This window comes from Canis lupus, chromosome X, assembly GCF_048164855.1.
Source record: "Canis lupus baileyi chromosome X, mCanLup2.hap1, whole genome shotgun sequence".
Taxonomy (NCBI): Eukaryota; Metazoa; Chordata; class Mammalia; order Carnivora; family Canidae; genus Canis; species Canis lupus.
Window position 1 is genome coordinate 68,285,755 of NC_132876.1, and position 23,554 is coordinate 68,309,308.

General features: G+C 45.6%; 1 protein-coding gene across 1 annotated transcript in view; it reads right to left on the reverse strand.

Moving 5' to 3' along the window:
* Positions 1-6,816: 6,816 nt before the first annotated feature.
* NHSL2 (NHS like 2) overlaps positions 6,817-23,554 on the reverse strand; it is a 254,111-nt gene continuing 237,373 nt past the window's right edge. Inside the window, exons 7-9 of the mRNA XM_072815873.1 lie at positions 20,269-22,596; positions 18,434-18,566; positions 6,817-17,646 (exon numbers count right to left, since the gene is read on the reverse strand). Of these exons, the coding sequence (XP_072671974.1) occupies positions 17,322-17,646; positions 18,434-18,566; positions 20,269-22,596 (2,786 nt within the window). The 3' untranslated portion in view covers positions 6,817-17,321. The remainder of the gene's footprint in view (positions 17,647-18,433; positions 18,567-20,268; positions 22,597-23,554) is intronic.

Genomic DNA, 23,554 nt, shown 5'->3' on the forward strand with positions numbered 1-23,554 from the left:
TCTTTCAGGAAAGATGTACACATTTCTCTAGGTTATATAGCCAGGAGTAGAATTTCTGGGTCCTTGGGAATGTGTATCTTCAACTTTAATAGATAAACACAAACTGTTTGCCAAAGTGGCTGAACCAATTTAGATGCCCACCAGCAGCGTATCAGAGTTTCTGTTCTTTCATGTCTCTCTCAACACTAGTTGCTGCCAGACTTAAAAATATTTTTCCAGTCTGGTGGATGTGAAATGGTATGTCATCATGTGTGTGTGTGTTACAGCTTTATTAAGGTATCATTGATGTACAATAAACTGCACACATTTAGATTGACAATTTGATGAGTAAACATCTTTGAAGCCAGGAATTGAGATAATGAACATATTCATCACACCCAAAAGTTTCCCCCTGCCCCTTTCTAATCCATCCTCCCTCATTCCTCATGTCTCTGCCAATAGATGAGCCTAAGCATCTTTCTATGCTTATTGGATATTTGAATTCTTTGATCATGAGCCCATGTAAGTCTCTTGCCCATTTTTTATTGAGTTCCCTGCCTTTTTATCACTAATTTGTAGTTCTTTGTGTATACTGAACACTAGTTTTTTGCGGGTTGTATGTGTTGCAAATATCTTTTCTTTTTCTGTGACTTGCCTTTTCACTCTCTAAATGGTTTCCTAGCTTTAAAGGAGCTGAATTTTCTCACTCTTCCTTTATAGTTAGTGGCATTGTGTCTTGTTTAAGAAATCCTTTTCTACTCTGAGGTCATGAGAATGTTCTCTTATATTATCTTCCAAAAGCCTTATAGTTTTGTTGTTCATATTTAGGTTTTTATCTGCCTGAAACTGATTTCTTAGTACGGTATGAGGCTTCTTTTTTATCATGTGAAATAAATGCAATAGGATGATAGGATCCTCAACACTTATTGAGCCTCTATGGCAACAAACCAAACAAGGAATAAAGGGATACAAGAGAAATTTATGTGGTAGAGTCCGCAAAGCTTATTGGATACTGGGGAAGGAGTCATCCAGGGAGATGCCCAGGCCTCTGTGCAAATGAATGGATGGTGATACGATTCATTGAGGTAGGAAACAGGGGGAGGAACAGTAGATGTGGATGACACCACCCAGGGAGAACTTGTAAAAGAAAGGGGGAGAAGGTGTGGGACCTAGGCCTGTGGACTCCAGTGCTTAAAGGGAGAGTGGAGGAAGAAGCAAAGGAAATCCTGAAGGAGCAGTCAGATGAGTGAGAGGGGAAACCAGAGGAGTGTGGCATTGAGGAGGTCGAAAGAAGAAGCCTTTGGGGAAGGAGGCAGTGGTCAACAGTATAAGTATAAGATAAAGACAGAAAGCATCATTGGATTTTTTTGACACAGAGATTGTTAGTGGTCCTCGGGACAGCAGACCCAGTGTAAGGATGGAGGCAGACACCAGATCACAAGGAGTTGTAAGTGAGAGGCAGGTGGTCAGTGCTGACAGTGTTAGTCTTTATGGTGTTAGTCTTAAAGAGAGGAGATGAGGCCCAGGAAGGTAGCTGGAAAGTGATGTGAGGTCCAGGAAGAGAGATTTTTCAGATGGAGAGATGTGGCTATGTTTCTGTTCTAAACAGAAGGAATCAGGAGGAAGAATCCCACCCAGGACGCCCTGTGGACCTCCACATTGCCTTGTTATTTCCAGAGAGACTGACCCCTTCCCCAAGAAGGCTGCACCATCTCAGCTGGTGGCTTGGCTTCCTATTTCACTGAGAAATTAGAAGCAGCCAGAAATTAACTCCCTCAGGCTCCTACATCCACAGAAGTCCATATACTTGTGTCTGTGCCCAAATACTCTGCCTTCTGTCCTGTTTCTTTCTTTTTTTTTTTAAGATTTTATTTATTTATTTGAGAGAGAGAGACAGAGATAGCGAGAAAGCATGAGTGTGGAGGAGACGGAGAAGCAGGCGCCCTGCTGAGCAGGGAGCCCGGCCAGGGGCCCAATCCCAAGACCCCAGGGCCATGACCTGAGTCGAAGGCAGATGCCCAACTGACTGAGCCACCCAGGTGTCCCTTCTGTCCTGTTTCTATGAAGGAAGTATTCTCACACTTATAAAAATTCTTCCAACTTTCTCCTATGTTCATGTTATTATTTACTCTCACCTTTTTTTTTAAAAGATTTTATTATTTATTCATGAGACATACACAGAGAGAGGCAGAGACATAGGCAGAGGGAGAAGTCGGCTCCCCTTGAGGAGGCCGACGTCGGACTTGATCCCAGGACCCCTGGATCACGACCTGAGTGGAAAACAGACGCTCAACCTCCCGGGCAGCCCAGGTGGCTCGGCAGTTTAGCAATGCCTTCAGTCCAGGGTGTGATCCTGGAGACCCCGGGGTCGGGCTCCCTGCGTGGAACCTGCTTCTCCCTCTGCCTATGTCTCTCTCACTCTCTCTCTCTCTCTCTCAATCTCTGTGTGTTTCTCATGAGTAAATAAATAAAATCTTATAAATAAAATAAATAAAAATCTCATTGGTTTGTTTACTAACATGTTGTCTGTTCCCTCATGCTGGAATGTATGCTTCTGAAAGTCAGAAACCTTGACTACTTTGCTTACCATTATAGTCTGAGCTCCTAGCATAGTGCCTATCATATAGTAGGTGCTCAATTAGTATTTGTTTTTTTAAATTTCTTTTTATTGGAGTTCAATTTGCCAACATATAGCATAACACCCAGTGCTCATCCCGCCAAGTGCCCCCCTCAGTGCCCGTCACGCAGTCACCCCCACCCCCCTGCTCACCTCCCTTTCCACCACCCAAGGGGTGGTTCATTTCCCAGAGTTAGGAGTCTCTCATGTTCTGTCACCCCCACTGATATTTCCCACTCATTTTCTCTCCTTTCCCCTTTATTCCCCTTTACTATTTTTTATATTCCCCAAATGAATGAGACCATATAATGTTTGTCCTTCTCCGATTGACTTACTTCATTCAGCATAATACCCTCCAGTTCCATCCACGTCGAAGCAAATGGTGGGTATTTGTCATTTCTAATGGCTGAGTAATACTCCATTGTGTACATATACCACGTCTTCTTTATCCATTCATCTTTCTATGGATACCGAGGCTCCTTCTCAATTAGTATTTGTTGAATAAATGTTCATTGAAAAGGAGAAGTTGGGCAGAGAGAGGGGGTAAGGAAGCATGCACTTACAGATGGAATTGTGGGTTTTTTGGGACAGTAAGAGACTTCCTGTCTGATGGTTTCTCTGGGAAATCATCTGCCAGAGAAATAACAGGGAGGAGAGGCAAGTGGAAGGTTTTGAGTCTGAAGAGAGTGGAGGTTTGAGGTTTTGATAAATAGGAAAGAGAGCTGACTGTTGAACCAGAGAAGGAATTTTTTTGAGTAGAGCTGAAGATCCCCTTTCGGTAGGAGAACACCACTTTGCATGACTGCGTGTGGTCTTCTCCAGCAGCCTGGATATAGGAACAGAGAATGTGGACAGTTGGATTGATCCAGGTGGGGTTGTGTCTGCCAGATGGGAGGAATGACACTGGAACAAAAGTAGTGGAGGATGTTTGCAAGAGAGTTGTCAAAATGCTAGACCTGAACAAACTGGTGAAGGAGTTAAGATAAGAAGAAGGGCTGAGAGATAAGGGAACAGTAGCCTGAGTTCCATGAGAGCAGGGATTGATTATATTTGTCCCATTCAAAGCTGTGTCCCCAGTACTTAATGGCTTCTTTGTGGTAGGTGCCTACTGAATGTTGAATGAATGACTGAATGAAGTTATTAGAGGTCTTAATGAAACTGGACAGTGTAATGGGATAGTTGAATGAGAAAGAGTTGGACAGATGCGAGTTTGTGGGACATTAAAGTTAAGATGTCAGAGATGCCTGGGTGGCTCAGTGGTTGAGCATCTGCCTTTGGCTCAGGTCATGATCTCAAGGTCCTGGGATCGACAGGCTCCCTGCTCAGCGGGGCGTCTGCTTCTCCCTCTCCCTCTGCCTTTGCCCGCTGTTCATTCTCTCTCTGTCTCAAATGAATAAATAAAATCTTTTTAAAAAATAAGAATTTGTGTTTAACTGGCATCATTTCTGGGAGCAACACCTGTGATGGACACAGAACCATGTCACCCAAGTCCTCCTTCAAGGGAAGACTTGCTGCCTCAGCTGCTGAGGGTGCTGTTAACAAAAATCTTTCTTTAGCTGTCAGCTCCCTCGGAGATTGCCTCAGCTAGAGAGAATCACTTCACCCAAGGTCAGGCCCTTGGTCAGGTGGCCCATAGCCAGTAACTGGATCAGGGGCAGGAAGGTCTACGTTTGGACCAGGGTGGGACAACTCTGATGGGTCAGTGTAAAGCCAGAGCTTGCCATCGAGTCAGACGAGGCTTTGTGGTACCTGCCTTGCAGCCTGTTTCTCTTTCTACCTAAACCTATTTCCTTTCCTTCTCTCCCACAGAGGGTAATCCTGAGGGCATTCTCTAATAAACATCCTGCTCCCCAAACTCCACCCCAGAGTGCTTTCTGGGGGGACCCAACCCATAACTACACTTTGATGCAAGGTTCATGGACTCAAACGCCTTCAGGGGCGGAGCAGGCAATATAATGAATGAAGCTGGTTGGGTTGAATATAATAACAAGGAGTGCTGGGGAACTAGGTAAATTGGAGAAATTGTGCCCCCCCCTAAATTTTTAAAAATTAATAAATCGTGCCTGGGTGGCTCAGTTGATTGAGCATCTGACTCTTGGTTCCGGGTCAGGTCATGATCTCAGGGTTGTGGGATGGAGCCCCACATGGGGCTCTGTACCCCAGCAGGCAGTCTGCCAGAGATTTTCTCTCTCCCTCTGCCCCTCCTCCCACTCATGCACGTGCATGCATGCACTGTCTCTCAAAATAAAGAACTCTTTTTAAAAAATTGGAAAAGAACTTAGTGTACTTCAGACAGTGTGTGTGTGTGAGCTCAATTCAGCCTGCAGGCCTCCTGTTTATAACCTTGGTGTATTTTTTTTTCAAGATTTTATTTATTTATATTTTTAAAAAGATTTTATTTATCTATTCATGAGTGACACACACACACACACAGAGGCAGAGACATAGACAGAGGGAGAAGCAGGCTCCATGTAGGAAGCCCGATGTGGGACTCGATTCTAGGACTCCAGGATCACACCCTGAGCCGAAGGCAGATGCTCAACCGCTGAGCCACCCCGGTGTCCCTAGATTCTTTTTTTTTTTTTTTTAAGGAGGCTTTCTTTTTTTGAATGTGGCCTGAACTCACAACCCTGAGATCAATACCTGAGCTGGGATCAAGAGTCAAATGCGCTTGGGATGCTTGGGTGGCTCAGTGGTTGAGTGTCTGCCTTTGGCTCAGGGTGTGATCCTGGGGCCCCAAGATCAAGTCCTGCATCGGGCTTCCCGTGGGGAGTTTGCTTCTCCCCCTGCCTGTGTCTCTGCCTCTCTCCGTGTCTCTCATGAATAGATAAATAAAATCTTTTTTTAAAAAAGAGTCAGATGTGCTTAACCAACTGAGGCACCCAGGCACCTCAAGGTTTTATTATTTTATTTTTTTTAAGATTTTATTTGAGAGAGAGAGAGAGCTATATCATGAGCAGGGGGAAGGGGTAGAGGGAGAAGCAGACTCCCCACTGAGCAGGGAGCCTAATGTGGGATTTGATCCCAGGACCCTGGGATCATGAACTGAGAAAGACAAATGCTCAACCACCTGAGCCACCCAGGGGCCCCATTACTTTATTTTTAAGTAATCTCTACACCAAGTGTGGGGCTCAAACTCACAAACCCAAGATGCAGAGTCGCACGCTCTACTGACGGAGCCAGCTGGGTGCCCCTATGACCTGTACTTTAAAGGTGTATTCTCTCTTTGGTTAATTAATATACCAGACCCTGCCTTTGACATGTCTTTTGTGAGTTTGGTCAGTGTGGGTTAATGCCTGGAAGCTTCCCCAATACGTAGTATGGTAACACAGGGAGGCTCTGACCCTGCCAGGGTGACCACTGGACTGTGAGCCACAGAGTTCAATTGAGATCCTGCTTGGCATGGGGTCTGCCTCAAGCCAGCCTTTCTCTGACCCTTCTCTTAAATCTTAACACCTGCTATTGTCTGAGAGTTGCCTTGGCCACTCTCCCTTCCCTTGTGGGTTTTCCAGGTTGTTTCCAGCTTTGCTTTGTCTTTTCGGACGAACAGCCTGTTATTGTCAGGGGACATGAGTGGATGTCTCCTTGGGGAGACAAGGATGTTGGCTGCAAGAGCCTCAGACTTACATGCCTGACAGAGACCAGAGAACAAAACTCCTTTTGGATGGGAGTTGACCCTTAAATGTAGCTGTCACTACCTGCATAGGGGGATCATACCCTTTTGGACATGATGGAAGTGATCTGGGCCATTTCCGGTCTGGTCTGTGTTTTTTTGCTCCCAGCCCAGACTCACTCTGGTCTGCCCTGTTGGATGGCTTCATTGAGCCAGAGAACAAAGAAGAGTGTGTGCCCTGAGCACAGTTACCACGGCAACCTCCTCCTCTCAGGAGCCTGGCAGCTGCTGCCCACTTCACCAGGGCCCCGCCTCATCTGCAGCTCCTTGTTGCTTCCATAAGCAGTTGTATTCAAATCCCAGAGATGAAGCCCTTGGATGTGAATTACCTGCCCGTGTAGCTTTGGTTCACCGCTCCATGGGCCAGGTTTCTGCAAGACCCTGTGTCCTGCATATTGGCTTTGGGCTCTCAGGGGTTTGTGAGAATCAAACCCCCTGTGTGTGGGTCCCACACTTGTGTGGTCAGTAATACATGCTCCTGAACTGGGCTCTGTGTCTGAATAAAGGCATCACTGCGACAATGAAAACCACAGGGTGAAACGGAAAATGATTTTTAACAGAAACAGTTTATTTTGAGAAGACACAAATAGCTCTAGCTATATAAAGAATACACTTCAATTGCTGGTAGCAAGCCAGTATGGAATGCTTAAAAGGAAAGAAAGAAGAAAGAAAGAAACAAAAGAGACAAGAAAAACTCTTTGTAATATCACCCCACAGAGGGCTTCCTTCCATTTTTTGTTAGGATTCTAAAAAGACTGGGATTATGATCTCTCCTAGTTTCTGCTGCTTCTTGAAATTTTATCCAGGGACACTTTTTCATCGCCGGGGGAATGGCCTTGTCCCTGTCTTCCAGTTTAGGATCTTGGTCTGTAAATGCCTAGCTCCCTTATTTTTCTTAAGCATGCTGTTGGCACTCAGTAAGCATTGCCCAGTGAGTGCTAATGTAACAAGAGTCTGTCTCCCAGTTACACGTAGTAGGACTAGTCAATCCTCCTTCCTCCTTTTGTTTTTGGCAAATGTGGTTCTTTTGCTGCCTTTGAGTCCAAGGCACAAGCCTGGTTCCCCTCCTGTCTGGAAATCTTAAACCAAAGTCAGAAAGAAACTGTTTCATAGATGCTTTCAAATAGGGAAATCCTCAAAGGTATACTCACACCTCTGACTTTTTCAAATTTAGTTTTACAAAAAAAAAAAAAAAATCAGTAAGTGGGTAGATAGATCCCCGGGCTCAAATGACAAAAAGCAAGCTGAAAGGTCCTAAGAAGCAATTTGCTTAGATAGCAAAAACTGCCGCCTCAGAGGTATGTCGGAGCAACTGAGTTCTTATCAAATTAAAGTCCTAGCTCTCTGTATGCCAGCCTGTCCACAATAGTCACAAGGGAGTTTCCTCAAATGGCTTCCTGAGAGATGCCAGCACAAGCCAGTAGATCAAGCCAGGTGCCCCTATGACCTGTGCTTTAAAGGTGTATTAAAAAAATGAATGGATAAAGAAGATGCGGTCTATGTATACAATGGAATATTACTCAGCCATTAGAAATGACAAATACCCACCATTTGCTTCGATGTGGATGGAACTGGAGGGTATTATGCTGAGTGAAGTAAGTCAATCGGAGAAGGACAAACATTCTATGTTCTCATTCATTTGGGTAATATAAAAATTAGTGAAAGGGAATAAAGGGGAAAGGAGAAAAAAATAAGTGGGAAATATCAGAAAGGGAGACAGAACATGAAAGACTCCTAACTCTTGGAAATGAACTAGGGGTGGTGGAAGGGGAGGTGGGCGGGGGGTGGGGGTGACTGGGTGACGGGCACTGAGGGGGGCACTTGACAGGATAAGCACTGGGTGTTATTCTATATGTTGACAAATTGAACACTGATAAAAAATAAATTTATAAAAAAATAAATAAAAAAAGAAAAAAGATAATGTCAAATTTTGGATGATATAGTACTAGAGATAAACTTATTCTGGATACAATAGAAACTTAGAATAATAAAAGTTAGACTATTATGTGTTTAAGTTGGCTCCTATTACTTCTCTCTGTGATGTTCCAATAAATACTTGACCTGAAAAAAAAATAAAAAAATAAAAATAAATTTAAAAAAATAAAAAAAATAAAAAATAAAGGTGTATTAAGATGTAAAGGATGTAAAGATGTAAAGGATGTTTATTAGAGAATGCCCTCAGGATCCTGAGGATTTCTCCTGTTTCAAAAGACAGGAAATGCATCAGGAGTCCCCACCATCCCATTCCCCTTGACCAGCCCCATCAGACCTAAACCTGGGCCAGAAAACTGATGAGAACCCTGGATGGAGTGTGCACGTGCACATGGAGAGAGAGAGAGAGAGAGAGAGAGAGAGAGAGAGAAGGATACATTAGTCAGTGGGGCCTTAGTCCCAGTGGAGAAACCGTGCTCATGCACACAGGCACACACCTTCTTTGCTCATACTCTTCAATACTTATGTGAGCAAGTGTGAAATTTTCTTCTCTTTCTTCTTCTTCTTCTTCTTCTTCTTCTTCTTCTTCTTCTTCTTCTCCTTCTTCTCCTTCTCCTCCTCCTCCTCCTCCTCCTCCTCCTCCTCCTCCTCCTTCTTCTTCTTCTTCTTCTTCTTCTTCTTCCTTCTTCTTCTTCTTCTTCTTCTTCTTCTTCTTCTTCTTCTTCTTCTTCTTCTTCTTCTTCTTTCTTCTTCTTCTTCTTCTTCTTCTTCTTCTTTCTTCTTTCAAGGTCTAGGCCCAATGCAGGACTTGAACTCACAACCCCAAGATCAAGAGTCATATGCTCTACCCCCTGAGCCAGCCAGGTGCCCCTAGGGAATTCTTTCAAGGGTTCAGAAAACAGGAGGCAGTGATATGCCAAATGCTTGCTGGTTGTAGTGCTGCACGAGGCATCCCTAGGAGTCCATCCTGGGGCCTGGGGGCCCAAGAGGCAGGGATTTAGGATTTAGGATTTAGGCAGGAAAACACCGTGGGCACAGAATACTTTCTATACCTCACTGGTTTTCTTGCTGGGGATAAATCTACAACAGATCCAAATTACATTATAGAAAATGGACACATGGACATTCTGGGTTTTAAAACCACCCATGGGAACCCAGAGGGCTGGCTATTTTCCTAAGAAATTGTAGACTGGACTAGAATCTCATTGCCTGGGATGCCAGACTTTCCAGAGACAGCCCTAACCTCATGATGGCAATATGGGGTAGGGCAGGTCAGATGACCCCGGGTAGGGGTCCCCCAGCCACAGTTTGGGAGACCAATGATGGGACAAAAGAAATAAGAAAACTCAGAAAGCCATTCTTTCCTGCCAGTTTACCATAAACTTCAGGAAGAAGAGGCACACTGGATAACTAAGACAGGAGGTCTGGAAAAAAGGATGAGGGTTTCTATACCAAGGTAGTCAGTGGGAGAGAGAGAGAGAGAGAGAGAGAGAGAGAATGATGAAGAGCATCCTCTTAAAGAGTAATGAGCTGACACATACAGCCCTTCTCCGCCCACTTCTCTGCAGACTGGTGTGACAGTGAAGTAGATGGGAGGGCAGTGAACCACAGCATCCAGCATACAATCCAGTTATTGCATGGGGTCAGCCGTAGAAATGCCTGTCCCAGAAGACTGTCTGGACCAGGGGTCAGTAAACTATGACAAGCAAATCAAATATAGCCTGGGGCTTTCTATGGCCCAAGAGCTAAGTAAGGTATCTACATTTTAATTTTTTATCATTTTAAAGATTTTATTTATTTATTTATTTATTTATTTATTTATTTATTTATTTATGAGAGACACAGAAAGAGAGAAAGAGAGACAGAGAGACAGACAGACCCAGGCAGAGGGAGAAGCAGACTCCATGCAAGGAGCCCAATGTGGGACTTGATCCCGGATCCTGAGATCACACCCTGAGCCAAAAGGCAGACGCTCAACCACTGAACCATCCCGGTATCTACATTTTTAAAGTATGGTAAAACAAAGAAACCAAGTAACGACAACAAAGAAAAATATGCTACAGAGACCATATATGCCACCCCCAAACCCAAAATACTTAATATCTGGCTCTTCTACAAAAGTTTGTCAACCCCCGGGTCTAGATCCCACCAATCTCTGAGCATTCCTGAAAATGGAAACCAGAGGAGGTCCAGTAGAAACAAGGGAATGATGGAAATACCACTCCATATGATTGGTACAGCCCTAAAGGGACACTGCCTGTGGTTCCACAGCATAGTAAGGTATGCATGAACCATGGAAGGAAGCCCAAGAATAGCTAAAGAGAGAGTCACACTAGGCAAAAAATGTTCCAGAAAAGAGCATGCATGCAGAACTCAGTACTGATTAGGGAATTCTGTTATTTTCTGATAAGATGGGGAAAGAATTTGAGTACAGGGATTGACATAACATCAAGCTAGATGAAGTTTCTAGAACACAACTACATATCTCATGAGTATCTAACAGTCTGAAAACATCTCATAGAGTTTAAGGAGGGAAGGATAAAGTAGATTCTAGGAAAGCCTATATTGGCTTGCTCTACTTTACATAAATGCCAATTTAAAAAGTTCACACTAAAAAGAAGTAGATACATTAGGGAACGTTGACAAGGGGGTTCTTTGTTTTTCTAAAGACGTTGCAACATAAGACATAAGACACTTCTCTACCAAAAAGTGGAATTTGATCCACAAGAATTCATTTTTCAAACACCTCTTAGGGAAAACATTACAAAGTAGGAACATCTACTGAATTTGGAGGGGAAACGAATGTTTCTAAATTGAAAATTGGATTTGTCTTCAGATTCAAGTAAAGAAATCTTGAACATTTTCCCTTCAAGCATTTATAATTAGTTCACTGAAATACCCAGGAAATTCATGTGTCATAAAAGTAGAAGTCAGCTGTGGGTCTTCTATAAATGCAGTGCTTTAAATGAAAACACACTGGCCCCAGAGGCAGGAAACCTGGGATTGAGGCCAGGCTCTGCTACTGTGTACATGACCTTGTGTAAGTTATTTGACCTTTCTGGGCCTCATGTGTAAAATGAGAGGTTGGTCCCTTTTGGTTCTAACATTCCATGACTACAGATAAATATAGAAATTAGAGAAATACAACCACCTAGAAATAAGAAATATTACCTAAAGTAACCTTTGGAGTCAGTAGAAAAGAGTAGCAATGAAATATAATAAGAATAAAATTTTAACCACTAGCCAGAGTAAATATATCTCATTTAAAAATTAATGAAAAGATTTGTCATTTACAGTTGATCAGGAGAGGTAAGAACATACATATTGATATTTCTTCACCATCATACATACGGAAGAGGAAATGAGTTTGGGGTGATTTATATAATGAGCACAATGCTGCGTCTGCATGCATAACATTTTATAAAATTGGACGTTAAAAAAAAAGCTGCACACCACATAAGGAATAAGTTCCTATAAAGCTTGGCATTAAGGAGAAGCTGAGAGGGGTTAACTGGTTGTTCCAATTCAGATTTTGTTGGTGCATTTGTTGATATCAAATTCCACTCTGTAGGCAAAATCTTAAAATCAGAGCCCTCGTAGAAAACAGCCACCATGGTGAAGATAGATATTTAAGGGTTGGCAATACCAAACAGACAGAACACTTCTTCCTTTTTCCTATTTGTAAATTAAAAAAAAAATTAAACCCCGAACAGGCCAGATGTGCTGGCTAAGTCAAATAAAGGGTTTTGCAGGTTAAGCAAGTAGTTGATTCAATCTGATAATTTCTTAACACCAAACAAATGTATACCTGACCAGCACGACAATATACATCACTTGGCCAGACACTGATCACTCTAATGACAGCAGAAACAACAGGAAAGGTTGGAACCATTTGGACAGTCGTGACCATGATGATTCAGGGGCTTGAAGAAGTAACATCACTGAAGAAGAATACACACACACACACACACACACACACATACATAATACAGAGCTGCTGCTGGTGGTTCTGAGATCACACTGTGAGAACCACTGGCCTCAATTTTCGGCTTACTTTGCCGAACAAACATATATACATATTTCACACAACCCTTTACTTATGCAAATTTATTTTTGCTACACTTATTATAAGCTCCTCAAATATTTGTCTTTAACCATTTACTACTGTATTCCTATATAAATCTGTTTCAGAATACTCTAAAACTTTATTTCATGTCATTGGAATGGAATTCTTATTTTTAAAAAAGATTTTATTTATTTATTCATGGGAGACACAGAGAGAGGCAGAGACATAGGAAGAGGGAGGAGAAGCAGGCTCCATGCAGAGACCCTGATGTGGGACTTGATTCCAGGATTCTGGGATTATGCCCTGAGCCAAAGGCAGATGCTTAACCGCTGAGCCACCCAGGCATCCCTAAATTAGAATTCTTGATGCTTTTTGACGAAGGCAGCTATTTGTACCTCTTTCCCACTCTCTTGTCCTTTTAAATCCCTAATATCTTAGTGACTTTTAGCTGAAACACAAGCAAAGGCTTTGGAGGGACTGGGTGCACTGGCAGAGATCTGGTCTCTCTCACACCAAGCTGAAGTGATAGCACAAAACATAAATAAGAGGAAGGGAAGCAGAGACTTGTGTTCAGTAAAGTTGTACCTCCAGAAAGTTTAATAATTATCACCAACACTGGGCAACCAACATCGATCAGACATTGATTGGACAATTTCACCTTTCACGAAGAGGATACATTCTAACTCTAACTCCTTGTGTTCTTTTGCTAACATGATTAGTATTCCATTTGTGTCAAAATGTTACTTTACAATAGGAATGATCTCAGCCTTCTCCGTGGCTCTCAGGAGCCATTGCTGAGAGTCTCTTGGTAGATGTGGTCCCTTGGTCCCCTGTCCAAGAGAACAGCACTGGGTATCAGGACTATGTAGCCAATCAGTGGCAATGTAATAAAATAATTCCAGGTTCTATATTTTGAAATTAGCTGACAGAGAATTTGGCCTTTCCGTGGTGAAAGATACACTTTGGCAATGAATTGGTGCCTAAAATTCTACAAGTAGAACTTCAATTCCTTCGGCTTTAGGCTTTTCCCCTGTTATAATGCAAGCGACCCTCACAATGTCAAAGTAAAGGACTTCATCCCTTTCCTGAGAGCACATTTTTCTTATTGAGGAGAACAAAACTAGGAGGCACTCAGAAGAGTTGTGCTGGGAATCAAGGTCTGGGGCACATGGAGTAGAAAGAGGAGAAAGGGGATCTCAGTGGCAGGCCTCCAACTCATTCACAATTTTGGTGAAGGACTGACCCCCTGTCTGCATCCCTATTGAAATGGGTGCTAGCTTGCCACCCGGAGCAGGTTGCTTGAAAATTAACCATGTTTTCTGATAATTTTGAAGACCCTTTAATGTATAGGCATACAAAGGTTGATAGCAATGGAAGAAAATAGATGGTAATAAAACATTTGGAGCAACAGCAGATAGGGAGCCATCAGAGGAACCACACTTCTGCACAGGAAGAAGATAAACTTGTATTTGTAGAGTGCAGAGTTCAGGGCTGGGACAAGGGTAAGGCACCTGCTCAGCCCTGAGAGTGGGCACTTCATTCACCTCACTCTGGTCTTGGCTCTGGCAGATCAGATTAAAGTGAAAGCTTACTATTGTGTTATAGACTTGGTGAGGATGGAAGGCTGCACTGGTGAGGAACAGAGCCCTGGCCATGAAATCATCTTTTTAGGGATGAGTTTGTGAGCAAGAGGGCAGGTGCATGGACACATCTGCTCACACAGATTAGGTACAGCGGGATCACAATCTGATCTGTGTTGTCTAGAGAGTTGAAATGGATGTCCAGTGAAATGCTCACTGTAAGCCTTGCAGAATCTCCTCCATCTCTGCACGTTCCAGGTAATGCCTTTGGACCAACTGGTTGATTTGTGGTCACTAGGCTAACTTGAACTATTTAGCTGCCTGTGGTCCTGCCTCCTTAAAGGATAAGCTGTAGGCTAGGCATGCAGTTCATGGGGGTTGGGGCTGCGAGACAAGTTGCGGCCAGGTGGGAGGCCCAGGCGAGAGATGACGAAGGGGGAGGAGAAGAGGGACCAGCAAGACTTATTGTACCAAGAATGGCTTGCTCTCTACCCTCAACATCTGAACCACAAATAAGTAATGAACACCCACTTAGAGCAAAGCACTCTTAGCTACCCATTAACAATCCTGGGGATGACTCTCTCTACTTGTGACCAGAGTGAAAGTCAGTCTAGCAGAGCCACCTGCCACTATTGGTTGGAAAACAGAGCAAACAGAGCAAATAGAGGTATAGAAACAACTTGAATTGGAAGCTGACCTCCTAGGGCCAACTTCATTTCACTTGAGCCTTCTGGGCTTTCACCTTCAAAAACTATTATCATTATGATCTGTATAAGTAACAATGGCAGTTGGAGGTTCTGTGAAAGCCTGCCAAGAGGGGCTTTCAGCCTGTCTTCTCCAGTCTTAGCAGAGTAGGTGTAGAAGGCAGCAAACATTGTGCTATGTGCCTCGGTGGGAGAGAGATTTGGTGTTATGATACTCACGGGGGCAAGAGAAGTTTGGCGTTAAGAGCAGAAAAATGTTTGGTGTTATGGTCATCAAAGATGAGCAAATTTTACAGTTTGGTTGTTTTTTTGGGGGGAGGATTAGGTCCCCCACTTCAAAATTTTAAAGGAATATTTCTAGTCCTCAGAGTTATCTCTGCCCATACAATCATTGCCCCCAAATCCCCTTGTGCTAATAGAAACACCACTGGGCACTCAAGGGTCACAGTAATGCTGCAGAAGATGTTATAAAAATCCCAGGTAGACAGACTACTGTAGAGGAAAGCAAGACTCAAGGTAATGGAAAAATACAAAAGTGTCTGGGCATTCAGCTTGAAAATCTTTTGGAAAAACCACCAGAGACAGCAAGTTGGGGGGAGAGGTGAAACCCACTAGAAGTAGCAAACAAGAAGCTTCTAGAAAAAGCAGCAGAAGTAACACAATCTATACTTATGTGAGTTTCACATTTGGCTTCAGAGTTCAGCTGTTCAAAGTGGTTCCCAAGGAGAAGGCCCTGGCAGCCTTTCACTTTTGTTAGGCCAAAGCATGAACACACCCCTTTGTTTCCCTACAGGAGAAAATGTTTCTGTCTTTTGGAATTCTGAGTCTGAGGCAGACAAGTGTGGCATTCATATATAAATTCAGGCCAGGAACCAGTCTATTTTATCTCAGGCAAAACCCGTGAAATTCGATCAGGACCTTCAAACCGAGTAGTCTGAATGCTTTCGAAAGCAACTGGGTTCTCGCTGTTTATTATTTTAAGTGTCCTCTGCCAAATCAGGGGGAAGTGCTGATTGTGAAGAAGTTGGTGAGCCTGGCCTGTACTCAGAAGCCTAGAATTCAGAACCATACCAACCAAGGGCCTAGGCTTAAGGCTTCCAAGTGAGAGGCCCAAGTCTCCTCAGCGATCGGCATGGTTTTTCAGCTGCTCTGTTAGAGTGTGGGCAGTGGAGCTAAAAGCTTGCTTCTCATTGGTGAGCAATGAGACCTATCAAAATCAAGATTTACTTGTCTCCGGGGCAGTTTCTGCATCCTCCAGGAGGTCGGCCAATGAATGGGGGGGGGGGGGGAGTGGTAGTGAAGGAAGAAGGGGTCCAGCAAGCAGGCTACAATTTCATTGGATTTTTCTTTTCCCTTCTTGGGAAGGTGGACAATTAACCTTCCATTACTGGTCAGCCAGTTTTTGTTCAATGCATTGTCTGTTTTCTTCCTTCAGCCTCCCAGAAACCAGACATATGAAAATCAAACAAATCACTGCTTTTGCTCTGCCTATAAAGTTGAACTGACAAGCATAGTTAGTGCCTATAAGCTTGCGTGTGTTGGGGGGTGGGGGAGAAGGGGTCACAAGGATTGTTCTGGGGCTCTGTCAGTATCCTGTTTTTACCAGCCTCTACACTAACCCCCTCCAGCACAGTTAATTGAATGTTAGTTACACAGTGGAGCCTAAATGGCCAAAAAAAAAAAAAAATAGCCCTTTTTTTCTCTGTGTGTTATGGACCATAGCTACTGGCAAGGCTGCCTTTTAGGTTTTGGATAGATCCCTTTTAGTCCATACATTCCTGGTTTTGGAACAGAGTAAGACTTCCTTTAAACAAAACAAAAGCAACCACAACCCACAACCTAAATCGAATGGAGGTGGACCAGTTACACTTACTTTCTCTCCTCCTTGAGCCTTTGATGCTGCTGCTCCTTCAGCTAATTACTTCCTGTAATGAAGGTTATATGCAAATGAAAGGAGAGTTCTTAGAGTGCAGCATGAGCTGGGCATCATCCTAACGTTGTTGACAGACACTTGAAGGATCTCAAGGCGCATGCGCGTGTCGTTGGCTACCTCTGAGCGAACGCATGGCGGCCTCGTTTGTTGGCTGAACTTGGTTAATCCAAAGCAACCCAGTCCTGACTAGCTAAAGGGTTTTTTTGGGGGGTCGGATCTACATGTTTATTGAAACTCATTACCCTAATCACTGTGTAGACAATCAAACTGGAAAAGGCCTGAATTTCGAGACAGAGTTACATTCATATTTTGCACGACAAAAGCCAGCCAATCAAGCCCATGCTGCAATAAGTGTACACCCGCAAACCTCTTGGGGTGGGGAGCGGAGGAGAGCTAAACTGTGGTTGAAGAGACCTCAGAGTCTTTCTGCTTCCCCGCAAGGCCTTGCCAAGGAAAGTGAATGATCAGCTGCCGGTTGTGGCAGCTCCAGCCCTCTCTCGTGAGACTCCTCCTAGGTGACAGGAGTCAGGGCCTGAGCGGCCCATTCAGTGAGTGAAAAGATGGTGCCTGCTAATCTCTCCTCAGGGCACACCACACTTGGGGGTTGGGAGAAAGGAGCAAATTGGTAGTCAGATTGAAAGGATGAAAGTGTAAAATGTCTGCAGATGATTCAAGGGCCTCTAGATGCATTGGCCTCTCTTTTGCTGTCCAGAGGGTGCATTAATGGAAAAGACGCATAGGCTCTTTTGTGATTTTCATAGTTCCTTTCGAAAACCCTCTCTTCTCCTTTGTCTAACTCAAGTCCAGTCACTCAACCCTGTGCGCTGAACCCAGGACTTAGGTACCAGGGTTGTTGGTGGTCTCATACTCTTTGGAAAATTGTGCAATAATTCTCCGAGCCAGCGGATTAGTGGTCTTGAGCAGTTCAGCAGCTGAGGGGCGGGACTTGGGGGTTGCCTTGCTTCCCTTCTTTTGCAGCAAGGCCTTGAAATCATTGTTTCTGCCAGCATCCAGGTTGGCGCTGCCACTCGACCCCGCAGAGACAGCTGACTCACTGATGGAAAAATCAGCTGTGTTCTTTATTGGTGAATGGGAGCTTGATCTGCTGCCACCAGCAAAGGCCTCCCCAGGCTCTTTCCAGCCAAGCAGCTTTCTTTTGGACCTTTAAATAAAGAGACAGTTGGCTTTGAGTGAATTTACACGGCAGACATTTCCTAATGCTTCATATAATTTCACAAAGGTCAGTGACATGATCTGAGAGCGTCTGCACAGCAGCCTTGCTAGCACTTGTACTTCCTAGTTTTCTCTGTCACTGCTAAGGCCTCAGGGACCCCTGTCTAGCTCCCTGCCTCAATGCTCCTTCCAGTGCCCTCAGCTGGGGTGCCTGTGGGCTTGGCCCTGCCCAGGTTCTGGGACCAGGGAAAAATTGAAGGAGTCGAGACCAGTAGCTCAGTGACGGGGACTCAAGACAGCCCGAGAGCTAATCCGGTCCTCAACTGGTGCTCCCGCTTCAATAACTGAACTCTTTCCAGTTTTTTTCACCACCAAGCCCCTGCGTTGTGCCCCTACCCAGTGACTGGGTTCCGGTCTGGTCCCCCTCTGCCTGAGTGCCCGCTTTGGTATCAGGCTTGGCGCTCCACCGCACTTCTCACTAAGATTTTTTTGATACAAGGAAAACTGTGAAGGGTTAAATGTCTCTGTCTCTAGACAGCTACTGAGGGAGCAGATGGAGCCACAATAGGTTGCTAGGAGACAAGGGGCCTCCACTCGGCACCTGGTCCTTCCTTCCCCGCCCCTCCTCCACTTCACCCAAAGATGGCAGTAAATTGCATATGGGAGGCCCTGTGGCCTGCCAGTCGCCCTTAGTTTCCAGTTTCAATTCTCACGGCTGCTTAGAGGTATAAAAAGGGAAGGCAATCACAATAGGAATTAAGAAAATGGGTCTCGACCTGTGTATCACAGTAAATAAATCTTCGGTTGTGCGTGAAGCCACAAACACGTCATCATCATCTTCGGCGATCCATTCAGCTGTTTTGTCACTGATTATGCTTTTTTCTGCAGTGCTCGGTTCCACAGAACTCCCTAGGCATAAGAATTCAGAAGGAATTAAATACTCTGACCACAATAGTTAGGACCAAGCACATTCTCATATGAATTTCATTTGATGTTCAAAAGCAACTCTGGAAGGGCTGCTGGGCAGACTTTTAATGTCTCCATTTTGCAGAGGAACACAATGTTCAGAAGGTTAGTGTTTTGGCCAAGGTGGAGTGAGTGGTGAAGTTCAGCATGGGTCCCTGTTTTCTCATGCTTTTTACATTACAACAGGTTGCCTGAGCATTCTCTTGCTTTGAATGCATCATTTTTAAAACTCAAGAAGCTGAGAGTAATCTAAAGCAATGACTCAACCAGTAGGTGGGAGCAAGACTTACCTGAATCTCAGAGGGAGCCTGTGGAGTTTGACCAAGCTTATTCCAAAATTACCTGTGGCTTTGATTTGTTTGCCTGTTTCATTCTCTAGGATTTAACTTATGTTGGAAATGCAAATCAGCTTAAGGAAGGTCATAAGATTTTTTAAAAAGATTTTATTATCTGAGAAAGAGAGAGAGAGAGCACGAGGTGAGGGGAGGAGCAGAGGGGGAGCAAGAGGGACAAGAGGACTCACAAACTGCACTGAGCAAGGAGCCCTATGTGGGACTCGATCCCAGGACCCCAAGATCCCAAGATCATGACCTAAGCCGAAACCAAGAGTCGGACGCCTAATAGAGCCACCCAGGTGCCCCTGGAAGGTGATCTTTTGTGTTAAGGGTTCAAAAAAGGATGAGAACCATGGATGGATCTGGAGGACAATATATTAAATGAAAGAGGAGGTCAAAAAAAGACCAGTGCAGTAGGATTCCACTTACATGGGGTCCCTAGAGAGAGTCAAAATGATAGACAGAAAGTAGGAGAGTGGTTGCCAGGGGCTGGGGCTGGTGAGTTATTGTTTAATGGATAGAGACCTCAGTTCTGCAAGATGAAGAGAACTCTAGAGAGGGAGGGCAGTCACAGCTGTACGACATCGAGCATGTACCAAACAGCACTGAGCTGTACACTTAAAAATGGTTACGATGGTAAATTTATGTTATGTGTATTTGACCACAATTACATTGGAAAAGAGATGTGGGAAAAAAGACCCCCAAAAGGATGGGACCCCAAAAAGACCCCATCATCTAGCTCAGACTTCTTGTCCTGAGAAGAACTAGCCTTCAAAGAATCCAAGCAAGCAAGCTCCCTTTCCTCTAGAAAGCACTAAGAAAGGGTGCTGCTGGAAACCATGCCACGGTTTCCCAGGCTTGCAAGCCTGCTGTGGCACTGAACTCAGTCTGGGAGGCTACTTAATCCCATACATGAAGCAAAAATCAGTGTGGCCAGAAAACAGTGCTGTCCAATGGGGTGGAGAAAGTGTTCCTCGGCCAGGGGATGTATACTTGCCAAGGTAGATGGGCTCCTCCTAAGGCCCTAGGGTGCTAAGACCTAATTTGATTTTATTCTCTTAGCACCGGGGGCTCTGGGGTAGACTGGCCCAAACTGGGCCCTGGAGAGCCACCCCTGGGTCATTCCTAATCTGAAGGGCAGCGAGGCCTATTTGGAATAACCCAAACCCTCCAGAGATGTCTCCTAATGCCCTGGTTATCCTGGACTCAGAATCACTATTTGGGGGGCATTTGCTTCTGTCGCTGGCACTCTGCCCTCACCTCATCTTTCCTGGGATTGAAAGGAAAAGCCGGCAGACAGTTTTACTAACCTAGAGGACTTGCCTCCCTTTCACCTTCAGCCTGCAGCGGTGAAGTTGGCCTCACACCAGGTGCCTTCAGGGGGTCACTGGTGGGCGGACACTTGGTGTCTTCCTGCAGGGTGATGATGGGGCTGTGGGGCAGCCTCAGTTCGGCCCTGAACACCTCCATGTGTGCTGTGGGTGATGTGAGAGGCAGGTACAGCACGCTGGGTTTTTTGGGGACAGGAGGTGGAATCTTGCCTTTCTTTTTCTCTGCTTCTTCCTGGCTCTGGAGGCTGATTCTTTCAGGCAGGGCTCTCACCTTGGGGCCCCCATCCTCCAGTGTGCCCTGGGGAGGTTGCTGTGTTCCTGAGAAGAAAGCACCAGAGGAACTGGCAAAAGGTGTGAAAGCAAGAGAAGAGGGCGCTGGTGGCTCCCTGGAGCCTCTGCCCTCGGGGAAGCCGGGGGACTTTGGTTTCCGCATCACCGTGTAGATGTCTTTGGGGAGTGGCCGCATGTGTTGAACAGAGATCTTGGGGGTCACAGCCAAGGTCGGTGAAGTGAGTGGGTACTCCTCAGGGGCAGATGGTGGCTTGTGGACCAAGCTGGGAGGACTTCGGGCCACAAGGGGCTTCTCGGCTATGGGAGGTTTCATCTTTCTCTCCAGCAATACGAAGACCTCTGCTCCTGCGTCCTCAGCATAGTCAGGGCTCTCGATGTCATCTTCCGGCTCAGACTTGCTGACAGACCTCAGGTGAATGGAACGTAGGTCAGACTGAGTGACCATGGGCATAAATGGCTGGTTGGGGCTCTTTTTCAGGGCCAGCTTAGCCCCAAAATTTGTATCTGAATGATGCCGGCTCACCTTGGTTTTGCTTCGGATGGAGATGCTCATCCCAGACAGATCCAGGTTGGTTGAGGAGGTCAGTGGCAGGTCAAAGGACAACCGGGACTTGGAGATTTTCTCCATAGGCGATGTCGGGGGGAGTGATGACTTCCTCTCGGGTACCACTGGCCGCACCCGGACACTGCCACTTGGAGGGGGCAGGTGGCCCAGGGTCAAGGACATGGAGACAGTGGGTGTTGGTGTCTCTGATTGGCTGGAGTAGCCACTGGAAGGTGACATCAGCCCAGTGGGCCTTCCTGGGGAGGACACTTCCCTGGCCTCCACCTCGATAGAGAGTTGGGAAGGTGTCGTGGCTCTGGATGTGGAAGGGGAGGCAAGAGACTCTGAGCTTCCCTGAACTTGAGTGCACTCGATGACTGTTGTGCCAGTGGCCGTGCTGGAACTGGACAAGGATTGGTAGGTGTCGCCAGACTTCCAGTTAGTAGGATACCAGTGGTGGGAGAATTGTGCACCTTCTGGATCTTTGACGGTTGGCACAGCTGGGTGACCCTGAGCATCTGGGTGGGATGACTGACGCCCTTGGTGTTCCAAGGAGAGGCAGAGACTCCTGGGCCTCTGGTCCTTGGGCAGCGCTGACCCATGTTCTGGCAAGAGGACTGGCCCATCTTTGAGCAGTGAGACACTGCGCATCGGTGGGGAAGGCTTCTTCTTGGCCTTCCGGAGTGAGATACTCTTGGATCTCTGCCTTCTGGGCTGGGCCTCTTGTTGGGTGCTAAGGGAGGCAATGTTGTCAGTACTGTTACTGCCCTCAGAGCTTGTACTGGCATAAGGCAGGGCACAGGCTTCACTGGCCTTCTGTTCCTCATCATAGTCCACATCCGTGGTGCCAGAGTCCATGGGCACAGACAGTGACCGCTCCCGGAACCTGCTGGCACCCCCCCGGCCTGTCTCCAGCCTTGAGGTACCACTGGTGAGAAGGCCCATCTTGGAGGGTCGCTCTGATACTTGCCTTCGTTGAGTAGGATGCTCAGAGTTGCCAGTTGCCCCACTGCATCCTGTTGGGTTCTCTCGGGTAACAAAGAAGGTAGTGGCCTCCTTGGGGACTAGAGGTGGCAGTGTGTGCAGAGAGACCCAAGCATTCCCAGAGGAAGGATTTCTTCCATTTTGACTGATTTGATTGTTCTGACTGGTGACACTTGGAGTCATGTAGGTAAAAGTATCTCCCTTCCAGGAAGCAGAGAACGTTGATTCCGTTGGTCCATTGCAAGAACTGGGGATGCTATACACCATTCCTATGCTCTCCATACCAGGAGGGTTTGTGCCACCACATGCCTGGAGAGGTTCTTCTGAATCACTAGAAGGACTCCTCAGTACTGGTGAGGTGAGATTTGGGAACTGAGCTTCCTGACCAATGGCAATTCTTCCATGAACCCCTTCTGGGATGGAATGACTGGACTTGATGTCTGAGGTGGCAGAGTGGGCCACACTGCCTGCAGGCCTGTTGCTATGACCTGGAGGAGGTAAACACAGAGAGTTAGTGCTGAAGCCAGGGATCCCCCAGCAGCTGTCTCGAGACAGGAGCACCAAATTTTTGCCAAGAAGCAATTGTCAACAACTCGGTTGGGATTCCTTGGTTCTTCCTTTCCATAGATGAGGATGCTGGGGAAGTTCTGCCCCTGCCCATCACCACACAGTGAGTCACAGGGTTCCTGCCCTTGAATTGTCCAGGAGGCTGTCAAAGACTTTCCAGCTTTAATCATTCCTTTTAGAGCTCAAGTGGCATGTGAGACTACCTCGTTTTTCCCGAGCTTTCACTCCAGCCTCGTGAACCATCTCAGACCTCAGTGTTCCCCTCTCCTGAGATGAGATCAGATGCTTTTGCACTGATAAAGGACAGCGCTGTGTGACTTTCAGCCCTAGCAGTGAATCTGGAACATGCCACAGCTGGAAAGCTCAGAGTCTGGTTGCATGTTTGGTATCTGTCACTTTTTAGCTTTGCAACACACAAGAGACTTAGGACAACCCACAGATGTGAGGAAACCATTCAGATGTTCAAAATCCCTGAAGATTTTCCTACATACAGTTATTACTGTCACGTCACTGCTGCTACTACTATAATACTTTATAAGAGCAGCCACTATGTGTCGAACACCCACTATGTACCAGGCACATGGTAGGAAAATTATATGTAATAACTCTAATCTGCACAACTCCACCAGGTTGGAGTATGATCCCCAATTTAAAGATGAGGTGCTGAGGCTCAGGGAGGTTTATGTAAATTGGCCAAGGCCTCACGGTTTTAGTAAAGTGGAGAGGCTGGGACTTGCATCCATATTTCACAGCCCTTTGGCTGGCTTCCATTTAGTGGCAGTAATGGCTCTGTTAGGAAGGCACTTTTTGCAATGATTTCTGCCTTTATCTATTTGCCTAAATCTGACATATATGGCTATATTCCATGTAGAATGGGAA